A 23,071-nucleotide genomic window follows, 5' to 3' on the forward strand; every position below is an offset into this window, starting at 1 on the left:
AAAATATGTGATTGACTGAATAAGCTGTATGTGAGTAGGTGTCAGACAAGTATTAGACACTGTATTTTATATTTTTTAATGCAGACAATTGTTATCAACTTAGAATACTATTTTGGTATTACTTGTAAATAATTTTTCCTATTCAGTTTTTCCATTATAAGATAATTACATTATATGAATTTTAAGAATTATGATTCCTTGTATATGAGAGCACTTGGTGTTTTGTTTTTTTTAAAATGAAAATTATCCCTATTTTAAAATGAAGAGTTCTTATAAAATCTTCAAGGAGGACCTGATCATCTACATCAGGTGAGGGGAACCTTTCACCCTCCAGATGTTGCTGAACTACAGCACCCATCAGCCCCTGCAAACATGGTCAATGACCACTGATAATAGGAGTTGCAGTTCAGCAACATCTGAAGGGCCAAAGTTCCCCACACCTGTTCTACATTTTGTAGAGATTCAGAATAGCTTCAGGTAAAGAAGACTAGGCTATGATGCAATATTCATAATATCACCTTTAAAAATGGCATTGTGTGTGTGTGCGCGCAGATACACACAGACACCCCACCTTGAAAATGAACTGCTAGTAGTACTTTGTGCCTATATGAACACACCCTAAACAAGGTAGGCTTGTTATTTTGGAAGCAATAAAAAAGTCACTGACAGAACACTTCCGGACTCAGACACTGAGCACCTCTATAATTAACTGCTATTAGTGTACTAAAGATTCTTTCTAAAGTGCTTAGGTATTCAACCTGTGAAGGCTATCAAGTGACAGTTGTCTGAAACAGTTCCCCTGAAAGCAAAACACAATGAATGACAAGCATAATATATAGGGGAATCTTCCTGGCAGCAATAAAATGACACACAATTCAGTCAAAATTAATCACATGCTTAACTTTGTCAAGTCAACATGCCTTGTAAAGGCCTAGCTTGGTGGGTCACACTTTTTTCTACCAAACTGGGTTGATACTCAAGCTTAAAAAAATATATAGCTGCTTCACTGCCCATGTTTACACTGTTGTACTGACACAGGAGTAATACGCCAGAAAACATGTATTCCGTGGGGCCACTGCATAATTAAATGATTTGGTGCAAGCAAATTTCTACTCTTTTTAAAAAGAAAAGTTCGGGGGGGGGAATAAACATGTATGGTGAAGGTCCAGAAAAAAGCAAAACAATGAATACATTTTCTGGATTAGTGTCAGTACTATCCCAGATTCATATTGTATACAGTTACTATACCATTTTTCCAAACAAACCTCCATGACTTCTCTATCAATCTAATTATCACCAAAATATTGCTTTAGATGTTGCAATGCACATATATACTGAGGCAAACCCCAGCATGTCTCAGGAATGGTGAGCAATGTCTATTATTAGAGGTTAATCTAGCAGGGACATTTCCTCCAGCATGACACCTATGTCACAATGCCATGTAGTTTGCTTTGCCTGTAACCAAGCCCAAAATATTTACTTGGAAATTCCAACATTCAGCTGTACATTTGCCATTGTTATCATAGACATTACCGCATGATTCACATATACCTAAACTATTTTCAGGACAACTAAAACTGCTGTTTAATCAAGAAGCAGCTGTCTTATTTCATAAGAGCTGTATACGCTATTTCTAAAACAATTAAGTTGGAATTAGAGCACCTCCAATATACCACAGATAAAGAGAAATAAATATACACAGATACATTACCATGCACAGGAAAACAATCAACACTTGCAAAAGAGAATTATAAACTGTTTCATCATTGATAAGTTAGAATTTTCTTTTTCAACTATACTATGAAAAGGGATTGAAATGTGTGCCCACCCCCAAGATGTGAAGGTCCATGAAAAGAAAAAAAAATAAGAAACAGTGGTTCCCCGCCCACCCCCAATCATTTTCCCCCTGAGCCTTCGCATCTTCACCCCTCCTGCTGACTGTAAAGTACCATAGCCTTCTCTGGGAAGAGTACAGAAAAACAGAAATGATTTGCAGCAAGACAAAGTGTAACTGAGGGATCTACACAGGACATAGCCGAGCCCTATTACCCCCACTCAACTTTGGTGCCTACAGTTAGTGAATCACACCATTCCAGGGAATAGGAGGCACACACAGACTTCCTAGATAACTTCCCTCTCCACTCTGTTCAAAATCTGAATCAGAAGAGATTCAGAACGTCTTACAATATGGAGCATTTTTAAACTATACATACATTTGCTGTAGTTTGAAAAATGTTATAGGCTATTTTTATAAAATATATTTAATTCACGTTCAGAACTTCTGAAGCGCCCTAAGAGAAGGAAAATAAATTCTAAACTGAAATATTTTAAACTGGCACACAAGAAATTAATGATATACATGTCCAGGTTTCAATTGTCCCATGCTAGTTTTTAAGAGTGATTTTTGTGAACACATTGCAGACAGGCCATTTTTCTGATGGACTAGGAACAATGCGGCACAAAAATTGCATTCATTTCATGCAGCATGGGGAATCTTAAGTAAAATTACAAATAAACATGGGGGTGGGGAAGAAAGACTTTCATTGACACAATACAACATTAACTTTTACATCTATTCAATTTTACCTGAACCTCTGAATTAGAATCAACAGGCTGAAGCATAAACCATGTTTCCTTGCCAGAGTATTTGCTCAAATCTTCTTTTTTGATAGCTACTTTGCCTAAAAGGAGGGAAATAAAATTACCCATTTGATAGTACATGTTATTCAGTGTTGGGTAGAAATGCTATTTTTAATTTTAGCATCTAACATTGCTCTAGAGAAAATTTTAAAATAATCACCATACAGTGTGTCCTAAGCAAAGAAGTCCAGTAGCAGCAGGTGTTAGGGATGGGAGTATTTATTGGCACTATTTGAAACTAAATGAAAAACGTTTTAAAAGAAAACACTTCACTGTGGGGCCTGTAGGTCAACTGGGAACACATGTTGTGGCAAGATTGATGGCTACTGGGTGGGCGTTGATCTGCTCAATCATTTAGAGAGAAAACTACCAGATACACTATGTAATACAGTGGAACCTCAGTTTTCGAACGTCTCGGCTTCCATTTTCAAACATGCCTCAGAAGTCGAACGGTCTTCTGGAATCGATTACGTTCGACAACTGAGGTTCCACTGTAAAGTGTTGAATTACAATTAATGGTAGCATAAGGCAAGTGTAAGAACTTCCACTTGTGCAAAGCTTGACCCCTGATTTTCACTAATTCTCTTATACAATGTACAACCTCTCCCAAGGGTTGGAGGGGTCCCTCCAGAATAAAGGATATGATGCAGCAGATTGCATTAGGTAGGAAGATCAGTGAAAACTGGTTGTCCTACTTTATGTGAATGTGTTTGCCTAATGCCATCATTGGATACAATCCATAAAAATAAACACATACATTTGAAAATAATAAGATACCTGTCTACAGTTTTACCTTTAATAAAACAAACCCACCACTGAACATTAAGAGGCATATCAAACTAAATCAAACTCTAAGTAGACCCACTGAAATGAGTTGACATGACAAACCAATTTCAGTGGGTCTACACAGATTATGACTTAGGTGGCTACCATCCTAACTTCAATTTATAGCTTAGTCAACAGAATATGAGATGCTTCATCTCAGTATCGCAGATTCAAGCCCCATGTTGGGCAAAAGATTTCTGCACTGCAGGGGGTTGGCCTAGATGACCCGTGTGGTCCCTTTCAACCCAACAATTCTATGATTCTATACTTACCTATACGCAGATCCCTCTGTAAAACACTTTTCTCATAAATATAAAATGATAAACACTGGAATGTCCTTGGTATTTCAAAGTAGAACTCTTCTCCAAAAAATGGGCTGGGGAAAGAAATCAAACAGGTTCTTAGCAAAGTAACTGAATATTTTACAATGTTTCATCACCATTATAACTTGCTGTAGAATCCTATTTTATGTAATTTTTATAACTGGATTCTCCTCTTGAATGTAAGCCTCTTGCAAGGAATTACCGTATTGGCCCGAATATAAGCCACACCTTTAAAATGGGGGGAGGGGGAATTCCTGAATATAAGCCGCTCCATTCCTCACTGCTTCTGGCTGCATACTTGGTGCACTGCCGGCAGCCTTTCCGCTTCCTCTCTCTTCCCAGCCTTGGGGGAAAGGATGGGGGACTATGTGCAGGGCAGGCGCTGCTCTGCCACACTCCTGGTACTGTTTGCCCCACACTCCTGGCTGCACACTGCAAGGTCACGAATATAAGCCACACTTTAACTTTTCACGGTAGGAATTTGGGGAAAAAGTGAGGCTTATATTCAGGCCAATACGGTAGTTATTTCTCCCAAAATGCTAAACAGTGCAAAACATTTTCAAGAGTCATGTTTATACACCCACACAAACAAATCCCATAATAAAATACAATTAGATGTTAAAATATATGACATGTTTACACAAGGGAAGGGGGTTATTGGTTTGCTTTTGTTTTTATTACAGATTTTGTGTGGTTTTTTATTTTGTATTTTTATGTTGTGAACCGCCCTGAAATCTACGAATTAAGGGCAGCATACAAACTTAATACATGCTACTAAAGAACTTAAAAGTTTTGCAAGTTTAGTCTAGTTTGGAGCAGTGTTCCAAGTCCTTGTTCAGATGAGAAACTAAACAAAGTAACATTATGAAAACAGGCCTTAGAAGAAAGCTTTGGGCCAGTGTGTTCCCCCACTCTGTATGATCACAGAGGAGTTCATTGAAATAGACCAACTTCCAACTATACATTATTCGCTTGTTTCAGCTAGCAGTAATTAAGATTAGCCATAGTTTGTGTGGAACAATCCTAGCCACAGTTAATCCAAAACAGAAAAAGAAACTTCGTCTCCTTGGAGCCATGGCAGAAGAGAGAGTTTCTGAGCTTGAGGGGCACCAGGTCTCATTCTTCTAACACTAAGGCATGGTTCGGCATTACATCTGAACACAGTCACTCTTCCACAGCATTATTAATGTTTAATTTATTAAGTTGTTTCTGTAACCCATACATAAAAAAAATCAGAAACTAAGCCAAAATGGACAAGCAATGGGGGGGGGGGATAAGATTACAGACCAGCTGATTTTTTGTACATGTTAAGGGACTGGTTAATATTCCATTTTAATCAAAGATATATTCTCATCCTAGCTAAGCCTGCCATTGTGATAAAGCTCTTACCTTAAACATTTCTCTACTACCTGAGTGCGAAAAACCTCTTCTTGATCCAAATTGATTGTACAAAAGCAGTCTCTCATCTTGTTTTGTCCAGAGTATGGCACTAAGTTTTTGGCTTGACCTAGTGACAAGATTAAATTCGTTTTGAACAAACATGGAGAAAAAAATTACAAGGTTGTCTATAGCCAAAGTATGGAGTTGTAATTCAGAATGGAAAGCAACAAAATATTACACACTCTGTAATGCATCCTTGTCTGAATTAAGTGACCAAAAGAAGCACAAAAGAAGAAAAGGAAGTTTGGGTATTAAAAACGGAAATTGAATACAATATTTCATCATAGCCAGGACCTTGGCTTTGTCCTTTAAAAGGCAGAAGCCACTTCCTCTAGAATAGCATCACCTGATATGAACAGGGTCACTACTGACTTAAAAGTGAAGGCTTTATTAACATCACTTCCTGCAACACTTGCACTTTCCTTCGAATTCCATCTGGGTAACCGGTTAAGCCTGACATGGCTGGTTAATGATTGCAACTGAAAGCAATATGGCCACAAGACATAACACAAACAGAGTCTAGTATTTTTTCAACAAACAAATTTTGTATTTAGTAGTCCATTATAAAGTTATTATGTTTACCCTGGAAAAAAATTGTTTGAACTATATCAAGTGAACAACCAGACTTTTGAGTTACTATCACATTGAAAAGTCATAGTACTTGTTACCAAAATATTAACACAATGTAACTTCCTCCCTGCTCCAAGCAAAATACACAATACTTAGAATAAAGTTAGTCTAGTTAGTTTAAGACAGTTTGCCCGGAGAATGTTCTAATTTCCTTATAAAATAAAACAAAGTATCATCATTTTGAAAGCAGTCAGGGATATCAATTTTCCTTAAAGATAAATTACATCTATCACTACCCTTAATGGTGCTTCTAAGGATATCATTCTGTTTGAACAGAGCTGTCCAAACTCAAACATACATTTTAAAGCAGGGATGGGGAAAATGAGGCCCACCAAATTTGATTCAATGGCCATAATAGGAGCCAACTCCTAGGGGCCTGAGGTCCCATCAACCCCCCAATAAAATATTTGAGGGGGCCATCCTCCAAGTTGATGGGCATCACCATTCAAATGGTGTGTCTTATTATTGATTATGTGGGACAGGCCCCCCCAATTAATTTATTCAAGTTGAGACCTCTGCTGGCCATACTTCTCACCCCATCTTAGAGCCTTATTTCTACAGCAGCATATTGCAAAATACAGTACATTTAGGTAAGTACACTTATGAAATCTCAACACCAATGTGTTAGTACTTTATGGCACTGACCTTTGTCTGCAAATTTCCTACCAGTTCCAAGCAATCAGCTTTTCCAAGTGACTACTCCTTCATTGTTAAAGCCCTAGAACTAACATAGAATTGGCCTAAACACAAAAGTTTGCTGATTTCCATTTACTAAGTGATTTCAAGGATTAGTATGGCACAGTAAACCATTTTATATTACTGGTTTTTCAAACTGGAAAAGCCTAGTTTATCCAGCATTTTCAATGAAATAACCAGTAATGGTGGACAAACTTCCTTTGCAAAGTGCAGCTGCAACAGAGTACTGAGTGTATTTGAGATCATACTCTCAATTCAAGTTGGGCAACAGGGAAACCTAACAGATTTGATGGCTGTCTTACATAAACTGGGTGCAACCTCTAGAGCAGGAATGGGAAACACCTGACTCTCCAGATACTGTGAACTGAGCTTCCATCATCCCTAAATATTGGCTAAGCTGGCTGGGGCTGAATAGAGTCCAGCAACATCTGAAGGGCCACAGGTTTTATTCCTTTTTTATTTACTTATTAAACTTGTACTGTATAACGCCCTTTATCTGAAGATCACAGGGCATTCACAACATAAGAGTACAAAATGAAAACACAAAAATCAATAACCTCCCTCCCACAAACACATTTAAAAGGCCATAGAATGATGATCAGCCAAAGTTTTTGTCCGGCACCGCCTCATGGTAAGTAATAAAGGTGCCAGGCAAATCTCCCTGAGGAAAGCATTCCACAAGCAGGAAGCCATCGCAGAAAAGGCTTCTCGTGTTGCCACCCTCTGTTACTCTCATGGAGGAGGCACTCAAGTAAAGCCCTCAGATGATGACTGCAGTGTCCAGATTGGTTCATATGGGGAGAGGTAGTCCCCATTCCTACTATAAAACAAGCCCTGAATTCCTCTGCAACGCACTGGAATCCCTTGGAAAACAAGCTAACATAGAGAGAGCTCCCTGAAGGAACGAGGATGAAAACCATCATTTTACATAAAATTATTAATTGTAACTGTTCAAAGCTATCTCTAGCCCTCAAGACACTATACAGCACATACTATCAATAAACGTAAGCGAGAGGAGGCAGACAGAGTCCAAGATTTAAAATGCAATATGCTATGGATACAAAGTGTGAAAATCAGCATGGCCTAGAGATCACATAACCTACATGTGTGCAAGCCTCCCTTGATATGCAATATATTCCACTTGTACACTGATGCAGCTGGGCATGCTTCCTCTGCTGTTCCAAATTGCGGTCAGCCAAGTGTGCTAGTTACTCTTGCCTGTAGTACACATAGCAATTTGGCAGTTGGAAGAAGACATTTTGGCAGTTGGAGGAAACTGCTTCATTAGCACAAGAAAGCCTTTTTGCACCTCCACCCTAGTTGCTAGTCTAAGATCAGCATAAACACTCAAGTGTTGTGTTCTGGGGTGAGGGGGTGAGAAAAGAAACACACATGCAGGTAAGAACCTGCATTTCCTAGTTCTGAAGTATATCATGTGGACCAGGCCCTTCTTTTCTTTGTTAAATTTTTGAAACACATCACTATCACTTTTAACTGCTGTAGATACTACCGGTACTTTCCATGGTCAAACAAATTCCCATGGGGAACACTGCTAGTTTTCTCTTAAAAGAAGATGGGTATGTATGTGAAGTGGGCATTTTAGCATATATGTGTTATATAAATTAACAAATAATGATGGTAATAATAGGCTTAATCATTTAAGTCAAAGCTAATTTGTCATAGCAAACAGCTGTTAAAGTACAGAATGTATTGGCAAATAAAATTAGCTACACATTTTCAGCCAGGGGCTTCTTATCTTAGCTTAGCCACACAGCCCCATCCTATGGATATGCCACTGCATTCAACTGCCACTGAGATCAGTAGGATTTACTCTCAATTTAAGTGTTCATAAGATTGCACATTACACAAGCTAATCTCTCTCAACTTCAGCCATTTCCATTTTCATCCCAAATTTTGGGATAAAACTGATGTATTATACAGAGATGTTGTTAAGAATTCAGATAATATGTGTTAAGTGCTTTGATCAATTAGTAAAAGCACTTATAAAATACTAAATATAACCACATCAGGTAACAAAAGGTAAAATTAAAAAGTAAGTGTAAGGCACTAGGATGTTAGGTATGCTTGTGGCCAGCTGCCCATTATAGATGCCTTGATAAACCAATGTACTATAGATGCCTGAAATGTCTGTGTCGTATTTCCAAATACCGGTACCTACTTCACAAGTATGAACTGCAATGCTTCCATCTGTTTATCAAAATAAGCATGCAGAATGAAATGCAACAATGGCATTAAAATGTGCTTTGTAGCATTCATGTAATTATTACCCCTTGCTTCAATTGCCAAACAATAAATCAGTCAACCAGAGCTTTAACTGATTAATCAAGTGTGTGAAGGTCCATCTATTTTAGATTATTTTGCATCTGCTGCATTACTACAATAGGAAATGAGAAAGAAATATTAAAAGATGGCAGTTCCCTTTAATGACAGGTAATGATATTTATTTATTTATAAATAAGTTCCTTCAATATTTGTAAAGATGGCAGAGATTTTAGTAAGATGCAAATGTAAGGTAAAGGTAAAGGGACTCCTAACCATTAGGTCCAGTCACGGATGACTCTGGGGTTGCGGCGCTTATCTCGCTTTATTGGCCAAGTGAGCCGGTGTACAGCTTCCGGGTCATGTGGCCAGCATGACTAAGCCCCTTCTGGCGAACCAGAGCAGCGCACGGAAACGCCGTTTACCTTCCCGCTGAAGCGATTCCTATTTATCTACTTGAACTTTGACGTGCTTTCGAACTGCTAGGTTGGCAGGAGCAGGGACCAAGCAATGGGAGCTCACTCCATTGTGGGGATTCGAACCACCGACCTTCTGATTGGCAAGCCCTAGGCTCTGTGGTTTAGACCACAGCGCCACCCACGTCTCTTAAGATGCAAATGTACTGAACTTTAATTAGATTCATCAATTTAAAATTTCTAAGGCAACTGTTCGAAAGGGTGATAATATACTAGTTTAATAAATGGGTTTTTTTATTAAAAAACATAAAACAAAATCAAGTAGCATATGCTATTTTTAACACAAGGAATCTTTCAAAATATAAGTTTTCACAGAAAATATTTTTTCTACAAAAAATTATGGGTCGTTAATCTGAGAGTTGATTTGATGCTGAATATGCACATTTAACCTCATAAGAATGCTTCTCTCGTCAATGCTGTTCTACTGAAACATTATGAAATCTAGTTCCGCATCAAAATGGAAGCTAAGCATGCTGCAAGTCATTCTCTACAAGACTGAATAAAGGCGTGAGAAAGGAAGTGGGTTATGTTTGACTTACATGAATGTACTTCGATCCCTCCCACCATCGGAAAACCACTACATCCTGTTTGTCCTAGCTGCCCTAAAATCTACGTCAGCCCCATAACATTATCATTTTCTTGCCCCTTATAATTTATCAGAAGGTTTTCTGCCTTCAAGTTTAAAATTTTCTTTGCCACATTTGGTCTGGCTAACATGGATCCTATTACCCCACAATCCCATTAAGGTATCCAAAAGAGTTCTTGCGACTACTTCAAAACATCCTGTACAAGCTTCCCCCTACATCACATTTCACAAGAATCCCATGTGTTGCATTTTTCTGACAAGATGAAATACCTTTAAAAGACTGAATGCAGAGTGTAACTTCTAAGGATGTCACTTTTTTCAAGTAATGTCTAATGGCTCTCAAAACTAAATATTTTCCATTTCAGCTAAAGCCAGGCCTTCCCATGAAGTTATTACATCTTCCGCTAGCTGCAAGGAATGCACTTCCCCAACTATTTTGCTACGTACAGCCCAGTCTACTAGCTTACACACTTACAAGCACCTCTCATGCTTGCTATTTCTACCCTATCATAACATGGATTAGAGAACCAAAGTGTCACTGGTGCCATCACCAAACTTCCATCAAAACTACACTTGGGACTTCAGGTGTGCAGTACTACTTCAGCATGACAAGGCCTTGCAAACACACACAGGAAGAACAGATCCCTAGAATATGTGCCAGGAACTGTAGATCGCTTTCACATCACCCACGAAGCACACAATTACCATGGCTAGGTTTCAACTCCCTTTAGGATATTGTTGACCACAGTACATTCCTGATTAAATACCAGGTAACTATCTAGCATGATGCTATTTCTGCTCTCTTCCCTACTTCATCCAGCAAATATGTTTGGACCTGCAACCTGCTTCATCAGAAACCAACCCTTTAAATGCTCCAATAACTTCATATCCTTTTTTTTCTCATTAAATTTTTTATTCAGGATTTATAAAGAACAAACAAATACAAAAAAGAACACATTTACATAGACTATTATTCCCATTCCCCATTCTATACAGACAAAGAATAAACACAGAAAATCTTAAAAAAGAAAATCATAATATTTTAGGCTCTACCGAGCCTTTGACTTCCCTTCACCCTTTTGGTAAGTATCAAATAAATTCCATGATTGCGTATTTAATTTTTAAACTTATAATTATTCGCTGATAGAGTTGTTCTAGCCCCGCCAGTTCATCTTATAGATCCGTTCCAATATATTTCCAAAATTTACTCCAATTTTTCTGGAATTTCTGATCATCTTGGTCTCGTATTCTGCCTGTTAATCTATCAAGCTCGGCGTAATTTACCATTTTGACCTGCCAGTCACTTATACTAGGCATAACTTCATATCCTATTCCCTTATACTGCAAATATTCTTCTATCTGCCAGGTCCATCTGTCCCAGCGAACGTGTCTTACAGAATGAATTTCTATTATTGCTTTTTATGCCTCATACACTCTATAAACTTTATACTGTCCTTGCTTTCCACATCCTTAAAAAAAATCCAAGAAAAATAGCCATTTTATTCTGTTGTAGCAAAAACTACCAAGTCTTGTGGCACCAAAAATTTTACTATGGCATAAGCTTCTGTGGGCTACCTTTGACAAACTGGACTTAAGTCCCTGAAAGCTTTATTAGTCTTGGTACCACAAGCCAGTTTGCTACTGCTATTGGTGGGGGTGGGGGAATACTGCACCAACCTCCTTTACACAAAATTCAGTTTATGTCCTTAATATTATCATGGCCTGAGTATTATAAAAGCTTTCAAAATATTGAGATGAAATACGTGCCTTATGAAGTATCATCCAAATGCCAGCTATTAACTAGGATGACTTATTTCCAAGGGCTTCTTCACACATAACTCGCCTTAAGCTGCAAGTCACTTTGGGGTAACGCGACCAACAAATTTAATAAGTAACAATAAATGAGGCATGCAGCTTAAAATATGTAGCATGCACACCTAAAAATATAAAATGCAATCCCAACAAGCAGACATTTACAAACCCTTGCACTCATAGAGACCCACAGGAAACCAGGATTGGGAGCACAGGGCAGGCGGGTGTCTCTCTGTCAAGTGAGGTAACTTAGGAGGCCAGGAGGGCTGAGGTCGTTTCGCCCAACCAACGCAAGTAGTGGAAGACAGTGGCTTGTGCTCGCTGCAGTGCAAGATGCCCAGTTCACACTATCACTATTCCCCTTTGCACGGATGCTCTATCCGTTTGAGTTTTGGGGTTTTTTGCTACTATAACAGCGTCGCCGTGCCCACGCCCCACCGCCTACCCAGCAGAGCCCCCCTTCTAGAAGCGGCCTGTATGCTTTTGTCTCTCGCTTCCGCCAACACCCCCCCAACCCAACCCACCCTCAGCTTTTCTCTTTCTTTCCCTCATCACGGCCGCCCACAGGTGTGCGCATCCCAAAGGAGACTCTGCACCTCCATGCAGGGACCACCTCCCCCCACCCCCACCCCGCCTGGAGGGAGGGAGGGAGGAAGGCCGGCCCTCCCCTCCCTTGAGGTAAGGGAAGCGGCACAGCAACGTCTCCAAGGAGCCCGGGCAACAGCGGGGGCTGGACGACTGAGGCGGCGGGTGAGTCAGGGAGGCCGCCCCGAGGCAAAGGCCGTCTTCCTTCCGGCTCTGCCTTCCCCTTGCCGCCCCGTCCCAATATCTCGCCTTTTTCCGTGTCCGCCCTTCCACACGGACAGAGAGACAAACGGGGGGGGGGGCTCCGTTCCCTTCGACCTCCCTCCTCCCCACCACCCTCTTCCCGCGACGACTTACAAATCTTCCCGCGGAGGGTCTGCAGCACTCGCACCTCTTCTTCGCTCCCTTCGCCGGCGGCCATGGCCGGGAGCGGGCTGAGGGGAGGACAGAGCGCCTTCTGCACAGCGCGCGCGGCCGAGGATTGGGGGGTGGGGGCGGAGGGGGTGGGAGAGGCCAAACGTCTCCCGCACGCGCTACTACCGCTCGCCCAACTGCGCGCGCTGACTGATAAAACTGTTCCTTCTCCCCCCCTCCCCTTCTCGGTGACAACAGGCGGAGTGTGTGTGGGGGAGAGACCCGATTAGCTCAGCCCCGCCCACCCACGCTCTTGCCATTGGTTAGCGCGGTTGAAGAGGGGCGGGGAAGGGGGCGCGCGCAGGCGCCCTGTCGCCGCCTAGTCCTCTCTGAGGTAAAAAAATAAATAAGAGAGAGAGCGTTCCTTCTGTGTGGCAGGCGGTTGTGTTGGCTGCTCCGTCGCCGGCCCCGCCCGGCTAGGCGTGACTAAGAGGAAGGCTGGGCCGGTCGGAATCATCACCACCATAATCGTGGCCAAGAACCCAGTTCAGATCTAGGGAGTGCCCTCCTGGTGCACTTTTCGTGTTTGTTTTTGTGTTTGCCGGTCATATGGAGAAGCATAAGCCTCCTTATGAGGAGCAGCTTGAAGGAGCTGGGTATGTTTAACCTGGAAAAAGGAGACGGAGAGGAGATATGATAGCCGTTTCCAGATATCTTAAGAGCTGTCACATGGAGGAGGGAGCAAGCTTGTTTTCTCCTTCTCTGGAGGGCAGGGCTCGAACCAACGGCTTCAAGTTGCAAGAAAGGAGTTTCCGGCTAAACATTCGGAAAAACCTTTATGAGCTGTTCCGCCGTGGAACAGACTCCCATGAGATGTGGTGGACTCTCCTCCCTTGGAAGTTTTTCAACAGAGGTTGGGTGGCCATCTGTCATGGATGCTTTAGTTGTGATTCCTTCATTGCAGGGGGTTGGACTAGATGACCCTTGGGTCCTTTCCAACTTTTCAGATTCTATGAACTCCAGCTTCCTAGGAGATGTTCATGGTCACACAGCAGTAAACGTTGTCGCCAGGCTTCAGCCACTAGCCGTTCAAGGTTTCCTCTCCACATACAAAAAGTAAACAAATCAAAAGCAGATCCTAAGGTAGCCAGTTGAATTTTACCTGGCTGACAGGTGCTTTTAGACCTAGCCTGGGTTTGTTTTAATTATAAAAAACCCCCAACCCAAACTGATCTATTGATGCAGGTTTAAATGCTTATATTAGAGACAGAGAGTGCACGAGATAGCTCCCTCCCAACACCCCCCACATATATTGATCTTTGCTATTGAGGTCTTTTCCCCAGTCAGTTTGAAAAAGGTTTTAAAGAAATGGCCCATACAAAAATTGATCAAGAGATGACAGGTGGCCTCCTTCAAACACAAAAAATGGGCTTTGCTTTGGGACGTTTAACTACCCTGGGTTACACTGGAATTCAGTTTGGGTTACAAAACTTGATCCTCAAATCCATTTGTGTGATACTTTCCAGAGCTTCGGGCTGCTGTTAATCTGACTAGTAGAGCCATAACTTTAGGGTAAACATACCCAACTGCATAATTTTGGTCCCAAGCAAGTTTTTCAATTCCTGGCAGCTCCTGAAACTCAAAACAGAAAATATATGCCAAAGAGTGGTCATATTAGTTTCTGCAAGGAAAAGAAATGAAAAATTTATAGGTTTATTGTAGCATGAAATAGAGCCCAGTTCATCAGATTTCATGCTGCTAATCTTTAGGTATGGTAAGACCTGGTTGTTTTTACTAAAAAAAATTCTGATGCCAGTGCAGACAAATGGTTGAGAGAAGACTTCTCTGCCCTTTTTGTTTGCAAAACCTAGGGATGCAGATGTGTGGATTGGGATGAGTCCTGAGGGCCCCTTTCAGCCCTCAATCCTGAGGTTCCTGACCCTGACCCAGGCACAAACAGAGCCATGAATGAAAACCCAGCTCTCCAGAATGAAAGTCCATTCTTCAGAGGTCAGTAGATTCTACCATGAAGGCAGTTGCCAAGGCAGGTATGTGCAGGCCTAATCAGTCTCACTATGATTTCCACCAGGTCCAGCCTACACTGCATAAGCCTATGTGTCAAGCTGTAGTTGCAAGCGAAAAACCAGCCAAAATATATATGACAATATGATTTTTAATTCAGCTAGTAGCTTGTAATCATCTATGATAGGAAGATCATAGAAAGATCATCCAGTAAGATGCTTTAATAAATATAATGGCTGTTTTGGGTGAGCTGCAAGTGTAGCATATGAATTACAAGTTAATATGGTGTAAGAAAAAACACCACACCACATGTTTTTGAAAGATATATTTTTAGCAGGATAGGAGTAGGAGGATATAAGCAGAAGCTTTCAGAACACTGAGTGCAGATGGATATATAACTGTTAGATGCTGCTGCCTCACAGTAGAAATATAACATTAGCAAGAATAAATTCCATTTCAATGGGATGGGTATAGCAGAAGAACAGGGGCAAATTTGGAGCTGTATCAGCAAATTTTGGTATTATTATATGACTCCTAGGATTCATTTCCTCTATTCAATCCTTAAAGGCAAGCTCAAGCTTTCATATTTTACACTACAAAACTAGTGATGTAAGGGCTTTTGTATACTTCATATTTTGGTGGATTTGGTCCCATTGTGGCAGCCATCTGTCTCTAGGAGTACATAATAAAGATCATTTAACATAGATCGCTTATCGTAGCCTTGAACACCTTTGCAGTTCTACTCTACTTAAAACATGAGGGCTGGTAGTGATGCTGGGATCCTACTGCCTGATCCTGTGTATGCTGTACACAAGTAGAAATGCTGATCACAAATCATTTTGGTTAATTTCCTCTGTCACATCACATCTGAAAATCAAAAAGAACATGAGGAAAGAACAGGATATGGGAATCAGAAAGGGGAAAGCTAATACATGTGTCACTTTTCCTTTCTGTGCGGACTAATATCATCAGCTCTCATGAGAAAGAGAGATTGGAGAGTTAGGTTTGGGAAGGTGGTGGTGTGAGAGCTGCGGGGGCATCAGATATTGCCAAGGGCTGCCAGTGAAGGTCTCAAGGGCTGCATGCCACCCTAGCCTAGATACTAAATTTTTGGCTTTACTGTAGCCATTGTCCATGCTTGCTGGAACTGAGGGGATTCATAGTTCATTGGCATCTGGAGAGTCAAAGGTTCCCCACATGTGCTTCACAGGCTGATACTGTATTCCATCTATTCCCATATTTCTAGCTTTTAAAAATATCCACAAAGTGACTTACAGTTTTTAAAAACAAGCACAATAAAACAATATACAGTGTAAAGCAAAAGGGCGGCAGGGAATAAAATAAACCGATCATAAAGTTACATTAAAGCCATATGGTTGATTAAAAGATGGGGGGGAAGGATGGTCATTCCATTGCTTAGGTTTTGTAAACTACTGTGAGGCTTTTCTTTACATTTTCTATACATACATTCATATGAATTTTATGAATTAAAAATAAAATAAATGACAAATCTGATGGCATCAGGCAAAACTTTTCTTGGGAGAGAATAACAAAGCAGAAAAAACTCCCTTTAGTAGTCGCCCACCTGACAGTGGGGAAGAGTTTACTTGCTGATCTTAATGGGCAGGTTTATAAGCCTTTAGCTTGGTGGTTCAGCCTTAAAGGTAAAAACCAAAACCTTGAATTGCCCATAAAAACAAATGGAGCCAAAGACACTCGTTCAGTATTGCTGACATGAAATCGCAACATAAAGCTGCAGTCAGAAGTCTTGCCCATTAAGTTTCTGAACACTTTTCAAGGACAGCACCTATACCACACAATGCAATAGTATGCAAATGCAAAAGTCTGAATTAGTTAGCAAAGCAGGAGTGACTATGACTAGACCACCTTCTTCCAGAATGGTGCAAAGTTGGCAAGCATTCCAAAGATGGTAAAGATACTTCATGCTGTAGACAATAGCTTAGTCTCTATACACAGATCTGCATCTAGAAATATGCTGAAGCCATAAACTTGATCCTTAAAAGGGAGTGCTTCCCCATCCAGAATTAGTTGAACACCAACGCCATAGGTGAATCACCCTCCCACAGTACTCTCATCTTGTTTGAACTGAGCTTTGGTTTCTTAGGCCTCTTCCAGATTCCAGCCCATTATTTATTTTAGGCATCCAGTTATCTTATTATTTATTGTTTAGGAGATGAATATCTCTATGACACTAATTTCCTTTGCAAGATGACAGTATCATGAAGGATTGGTTCCTAAAAGAGAAGGAAAAGTCACAGTGATCACAGTTTAATTCTGAATCAGAGGAGCTGTCTGCAAGGGGAAAAACCAGATGGTTATCCATATTATGTAAAAAGGATGAAACACGGCTTGGATTAATAGACTGTGTCATCTGTTATTCATGAAAGTGATTAAGAATAATAGGTGAAACAACATTTACAGTGCAATTCTATGCACATCTACCCAGAACTGAGTATCACTGAGGTTAGTGAGGTTTACTTCCAGGTAAGTGTAGCAACGACTGCAGCCTTAGCAGGTCATTATTAGTACATCTGCATAACATCACAATTATTATAGAACAAGGAAAGCTTGATCGAAGCAAGCATTATGCAGTTTATGTAATTTGGACTATATACAATTTTTAATTGGATAATGTTTTATTACAAATCAGGTTACAGGCAGTATATATAATTTTAATGGAAATCAGGTTCATGCAGAATAAGTTTTAGCAAAACAGTTTTAATAAGTTTTAGAAAACAGCATAGAACAAGGCACACAACACCTTTCCAGGGAAGGTAGCTGGCAGGTCAAAGTCAAAGCGAATATTGAGAAAGGGTGATCTGGGCAAAGCTGCTCTCATACTAAATTTATAACTTATTGTATTATTCCTTGCTGTATCCTTACAAAAGCTCTACGTCTCTTTCATATGAATATATATGCTTTGTGTGGGTTGAGGCAGCTCTGGTTAAACATTTTTTTAAAAAAATATTAATAATTAAATTTATATTCTACCCTTCCTCCCACAGGAGCCCAGGGTGACAAAAACAGAAATGCTAAAACAAGTAAAACATATCAGAACAATTCCAATGCTGATGCAGACTGACCTTCCCAAAGAGGTTTGCCAGTTACCAACATTGCTATTGTTTATTTTTGAAACATTTTTTTTTACTTTCCCAGGTATTTCAACTGATCCAATAAGAGCAAATCAGTTTTAATCTGCTCATTTGATCTGTGTGGATAGTGTCATTATATCATTTAGTTACTAGGTGGCACTGTAATTAATTGTGTCTGGGTGGAGGCAGACGTTTCCTGTGTCTGTCTCTCTTAAGCAAGAAGAGAACTATCAAGTTCCAGCTTCCAGATTGGTGTGGCCTATGAGCTTCATGGGACGTGGGTGGTGCTGTGGTCTAAACCACTGAGCCTAGGACTTGCCGATTGGAAGGTCGGCGGTTCAAATCCCTGTGACGGGGTGAGCTCCTGTTGCTCAGTCCCAGCTCCTGCCAACCTAGCAGTTCGAAAGCACGTCAAAGTGCAAGTAGATAAATAGGTATCGCTCTGGCAGGAAGGTAAACGGTGTTTCTGTGTGCTGCTCTGGTTTCGGTGTTCGGTTGCACCGGAAGCGGCTTAGTCATGTTGGCCACATGTCCCGGAAAAACTGTCTGCAGACAAACCTTGGCTCCCTCAGCCAGTAAAGCGAGATGAGCATCGCAACTCCAGAGTCATTCGCGACTGGACTTAACTGTCAGGGGTCCTTTACCTTTACCTTTTTATGAGCTTCATAGGATGTTATCATTCTTTTATGTTTATTGAATAGATTTTATGTTGTGCCGTGCCCTGGAGTCTAATATAATGAAGAGTGGTATATAAACACAATAAATACATAACAAATAGATTTAATATCAAAAATAATGAAACTTAAAATGGTCTGTAACTATGGTGAAATCACTCACTTATTATTTATCCCTCTTAAACATCAGCTTGCAGATGGTCCTGAATCTTTCAGGTTCACATCCATCCTTAGTTTCCCTGTGATCTATACTGACCAGCCTGATTCAGTTTTCTTTCTTTAAGGTGGTGCCATGCCGCTGCCCTCTAGGCAGCAGTGTTGCTGCTTAGTGCATAGGGTAACTGCAAGGTTGCACCAGTGGGAACTTTGGATTGACTCTGCCATTGTGCCATGCTGCAACCATTCTTGCCACCCCACTATGCATGCATTGCCCTAGTAAGCAGCTGCAGATCTGCCTCCTTCTCCCCCAGTCTCTCATGCCCGCTCCCATCTCTGGTAACAGAAGAAAATAGGCCATAATTTGTGATATGTAGAAAGGTGAAGCATCATTTGAGTGAATAGGCTGAGGACCATCCATTTATGCCATTTAAAATTCAGCACAAGATGATCTTACTGCATTAGTACAACTGCCACTAAATGGTCTCTGCAACCATTTTTCTTACTGAGCAATTTTTAGTTGTATTTTATTAATTAGCCAACTGTCAGAAGATCAGAAACAGCTGCTATCCTATGACACCATGTACTGCTCCTCCTCTGCAGTATCTGTCCCGTTCTTCAAAATGTCAGATGTCTTTAAAAATAAGTTTATAGCTTTCACGAGAACAGAGGGAATCCAATTGCCATATTTGTACTCAGTGGAACGGTTTCTTTTAAAAATCATTGTTCCTGTGCAGAGATAAGCAGGAAGACTTGTCACGCGTTTACAAATCATGTACATATGCTTAAGGCAGGGATGCTTAATAGTTGTCTTTGGTTATTCTGTACTACCATATAGATCATATGTAGCTTTCCTCCAGTTTTTGCACTAATTTGAATTTTGCATTATAGTTCTAAAGAAAAGAACACCAACATCTGTATTCAAAATTGTTTAGGATAAAATATGTACAAAATCCAGTATTTCCATAATCTAAGGAAAAAAGATATTGAATTTTTGTGTGGTTTTTTAAAATATGCAGATTGATGCAGATACAGAGTAGAACAAACTTATGAATGAGCACATGAAAAACTGACACAGATCAGAAATAAATTTGTTTGTCCATTCCTAATTTAAGGTAAAAAGGGTAAAGGGACTCCTGACCGTTAGGTCCAGTCATGGATGACTCTGGGGTTGTGGCGCTCATCTCGCTTTACTGGCCAAGGGAGCCGGCGTACAGCTTCCAGGTCATATGGCCAGCATGACTAAGCCACTTCTGGCGAACCAGAGCAGCGCACGGAAACGCCGTTTACCTTCCTGCTGGAGGGGTACCTATTTATCTACTTGTACTTTTGGGGGCGTGCTTTTGAACTGCTAGGTTGGTAGGAGCAGGGACCGAGCAATGGGAGCTCACCCCGTCACGGGGATTCAAACCGCAGACTTTCTGATCGACAAGCCCTAGGCTCAGTGGTTTAGACCACAGCGCCACCCACATCCCTAGTTTAAGGTACACTAATATTATTTCAGGCTGTTAGGACACATAGACTGCCTATATTAATCCTCAGGTCTAAATGAAGATTGGTGAAATATTCTTAATGTCAACTTGCAATTTTCCCCCCTCCTTTTTTATTTTGCAAGGGAAGGGAGGATAGATGAGTGCTTCCCGATCGCGGAAATGTTCACCTCTATAGCTGCAATCTTTAGTCCACTTACCTGGGAGTAAACCCCATAGGACTTAATCCTCTGATTAGATTTGGCTTAGATTGCCCTGCAAAGCATTCTTAAAACTGCTACATGCTTAAATAGTGGTCAAAGGTCAAAATAGACTTAAACCACTTTAGCCTCCTCTGGCATGCACTCTCAGTTTTTGGTGAGAAATATGCTGTGTCTTTTCAATGTTTTACTTTGCCCCAGACCTCCCTCCCCAAAGTTCCTGCAGAGGCGTATGGTGTCTAATGCACCATTGTGTTGCTTTTGTGAAGTCAGTTTCAATTACTGATGCTGAGAATGAGGACAACGTAGTTTCAGGTGTGCAGCCTACAACACATTCTCTCAATCCATGCCTGCCCCAGTTGGCTTTGAAGGACATGGTGGAGAGCTGGAACCTTTCTGCTCTCACCAGCATCCTTATGGGACTCAATAGCACCACCTGCTGCTAGAAAACAATAACATGTCCAACACAGCCACAAAATGGCTTTGTGGGTTTTTGGTGAGGTGAGGTCAAACACAGACTGCAAGTTACCTTCTTCTGCCTTAGGAAACGAGTAATATAGGGCTGCACCATAGATACCAACTCCCTGGGGCTCTGGGTGTCCAAGCACCCACAATATTCCCTATGAAGGGTTGGGCACCCACAAATTTTGGTGTCGGGGCCATTCACGTTGCATGGCACCCACGGCCCTGGGCAACCATGGTCACAGGGCCAAGCTGGCACTCCTGCGCTGCACCTTTAAATACTTTTGTGTTCTCTGCTGTTGAAGTCAACATTGTTTTTAACATTTCCACCCATCTTTCCTGAGCTAATGTTTGCCTATTTTGGTGTGTGAATGTGCATGCAACTGGCAAAAGCCCTTTCCCCTGAAGGTAATAATTGCTGATACAGTGGTACCTCATTTTACATACGCTTCAGGTTACAAACTCTACTAACCCAGAAATAGTGCTTCAGGTTAAGAACTTTGCTTCAGGATGAGAACAGAAATCATGCTTCAGCGGCGCGGCGGCAGCGGGAGGCCCCATTAGCTAAAGTGGTGCTTCAGGTTAAGAACAGTTTTTATGACTACTTTGCTATATTTGTAATTATGTAAATCTTTTCATATTGTAAGCTGCCTTGAGCATTGTTTTAACTGTGGAAATGCAGCATACAAATAAAATGATGATGATAAGTTTATTTAAACAGAATTCATCTTTCCTTAACCTATGTCCATCTAGTAGCACCTTAAAGACCAACTAAGTTAGTTCTTGGTATGAGCTTTCGTGTGCATGCACACTTCTTCAGATACCTGGTAAGCTCATACCAAGAACTAACTTAGTTGGTCTTTAAGGTGCTACTGGAAGGAATTTTTTTATTTTGACTATGGCAGACCAACACGGCTACCTATCTGTAACTATGTCCATCTAATTATCTACCCTTCCTTTATTCCAGGAATTGAGAACCCCCGGATGGCTGGAGTAGATGGAAGTTGGAGTTCAACATTTGGAGGACCACAGGTTCCTCATCTCTCGTTTGTTTATTTGTTCAGTAAGGCAAGCCTTGGCTGTAACCTTATTTCTGGCATTTGTGATGAGAGCATTTGATGGGTAATGCTGCTGGCCCCCAGGTCAGCAATCAGCCATGTTTAGGGGTCCCAGGAGTTCATCGTTGGTCTGTATATGGCAGGAAAGCAATAGTGATACCACTCTCAGTGTCTCCATTTCGATGCCATCTGCCTGGTACAGAAACTAATAGACATTAGATTTCAAACATTATGCCCACTATGTGTGATAAAGGTAAAGGTAAAGGGACCCCTGACCATTAGGTCCAGTTGTGACCGACTCTGGGGTTGCGCTGCTCATCCCGCTTTACTGGCCGAGGGAGCTGGCGTACAGCTTCCGGGTCATGTGGCCAGCGTGACTTAAGCCACTTCTGGCAAACCAGAGCAGCACACGGAAACACCTTTTACCTTCCCACCGGAGCGGTACCTATTTATCTACTTGTACTTTTTTTGGCGTGCTTTCGAACTGCTAGGTTGGCAGGAGCAGGGACCAAGCAACGGGAGCTCACCCCGCCGTGGGGATTCGAACTGCCAACCTTTTGATTGGCAAGTCCTAGACACTGTGGTTCAACCCACAGTACCAGCCCCGTCCCTCTACTATGTGTGATGCTCCCATGCAAAACCTGGTAGTGTTTTCCAAGGTAAGGTTCATACCTGTCAGAGCTGCTTGAAGATCCTAGCTCACAGAGGATCACGCTAGCCAGCGATCATTAAGTAAAAGTCTTTATTGAATTACAGTTTCCATTCTCACGCTGCTGCGCGCAAACTCTACGTCTAGTAGCTAGATCGGCGAAGCTCCGTCTGAATCTCCGCCCCTTGTGCACCAACTTAATATCCTAGCCTTGCTCCACCTTTTCCGCCTGACTGTCCTCCTCTGGGTCCCTCTACCCCCCGGGGCTTCTTCCTTCCGGGATTCTTCTGACGCTGACCCGGACCCTCCTGCCTCCTTGCGCCGGGCTTTAGGACCTGGTTCCCTTTCGGGGCTGCTTACTGCGCCGCCTTCCTCTGCATTTGAACTTGGCGCGCGCGCCCAACCTTCCCCCTTCCTCTTAACCGTTTCTTCGCTCCCCGATGGAGGTGTGGCCACTCCTGACTCATGCCCTCCCTCCTGTGGCGAGCTGCCAGCGCTTCCCCCCTGGCTCCCTTCCTCTTCCCTGCTTCCTGGCGGTGACGCTGGTCCCGATTTCCAGCTGCTCCCCCCTGAGTCCCTTCTGGCTCTATCTTCCTGGGG

General features: G+C 41.6%; 1 protein-coding gene and 1 long non-coding RNA gene across 4 annotated transcripts in view; one reads left to right on the plus strand and one right to left on the minus strand.

The window, feature by feature from the left end:
* The window catches only part of RASA2 (RAS p21 protein activator 2), a 51,057-nt gene extending 38,167 nt beyond the window's left edge, over positions 1-12,890 (minus strand). The window contains exons 1-4 of the mRNA XM_081190161.1: positions 12,651-12,890; positions 5,178-5,295; positions 3,738-3,841; positions 2,587-2,681 (exon numbers count right to left, since the gene is read on the minus strand). Of these exons, the coding sequence (XP_081046287.1) occupies positions 2,587-2,681; positions 3,738-3,841; positions 5,178-5,295; positions 12,651-12,714 (381 nt within the window). The 5' untranslated portion in view covers positions 12,715-12,890. The remainder of the gene's footprint in view (positions 1-2,586; positions 2,682-3,737; positions 3,842-5,177; positions 5,296-12,650) is intronic.
* Positions 12,257-22,059, plus strand: LOC308585177. 3 transcript variants are annotated; one of them, XR_014007116.1, is made up of 4 exons: positions 12,257-12,458; positions 14,519-14,695; positions 17,696-17,785; positions 21,732-22,059. It is a non-coding gene; the product is annotated as an uncharacterized lncRNA (long non-coding RNA). The 3 variants fall into 3 exon arrangements; XR_014007117.1 differs by lacking the exon at positions 12,257-12,458 and adding an exon at positions 13,614-14,416; XR_014007118.1 differs by lacking the exon at positions 12,257-12,458 and having other exon boundaries at positions 13,615-14,695.
* The last annotated feature ends 1,012 nt before the right edge of the window (positions 22,060-23,071 follow it).

The sequence above is a fragment of the Podarcis bocagei genome (genome assembly GCF_964188305.1).
Source record: "Podarcis bocagei genome assembly, chromosome: 4".
Lineage (NCBI taxonomy): Eukaryota > Metazoa > Chordata > Lepidosauria > Squamata > Lacertidae > Podarcis > Podarcis bocagei.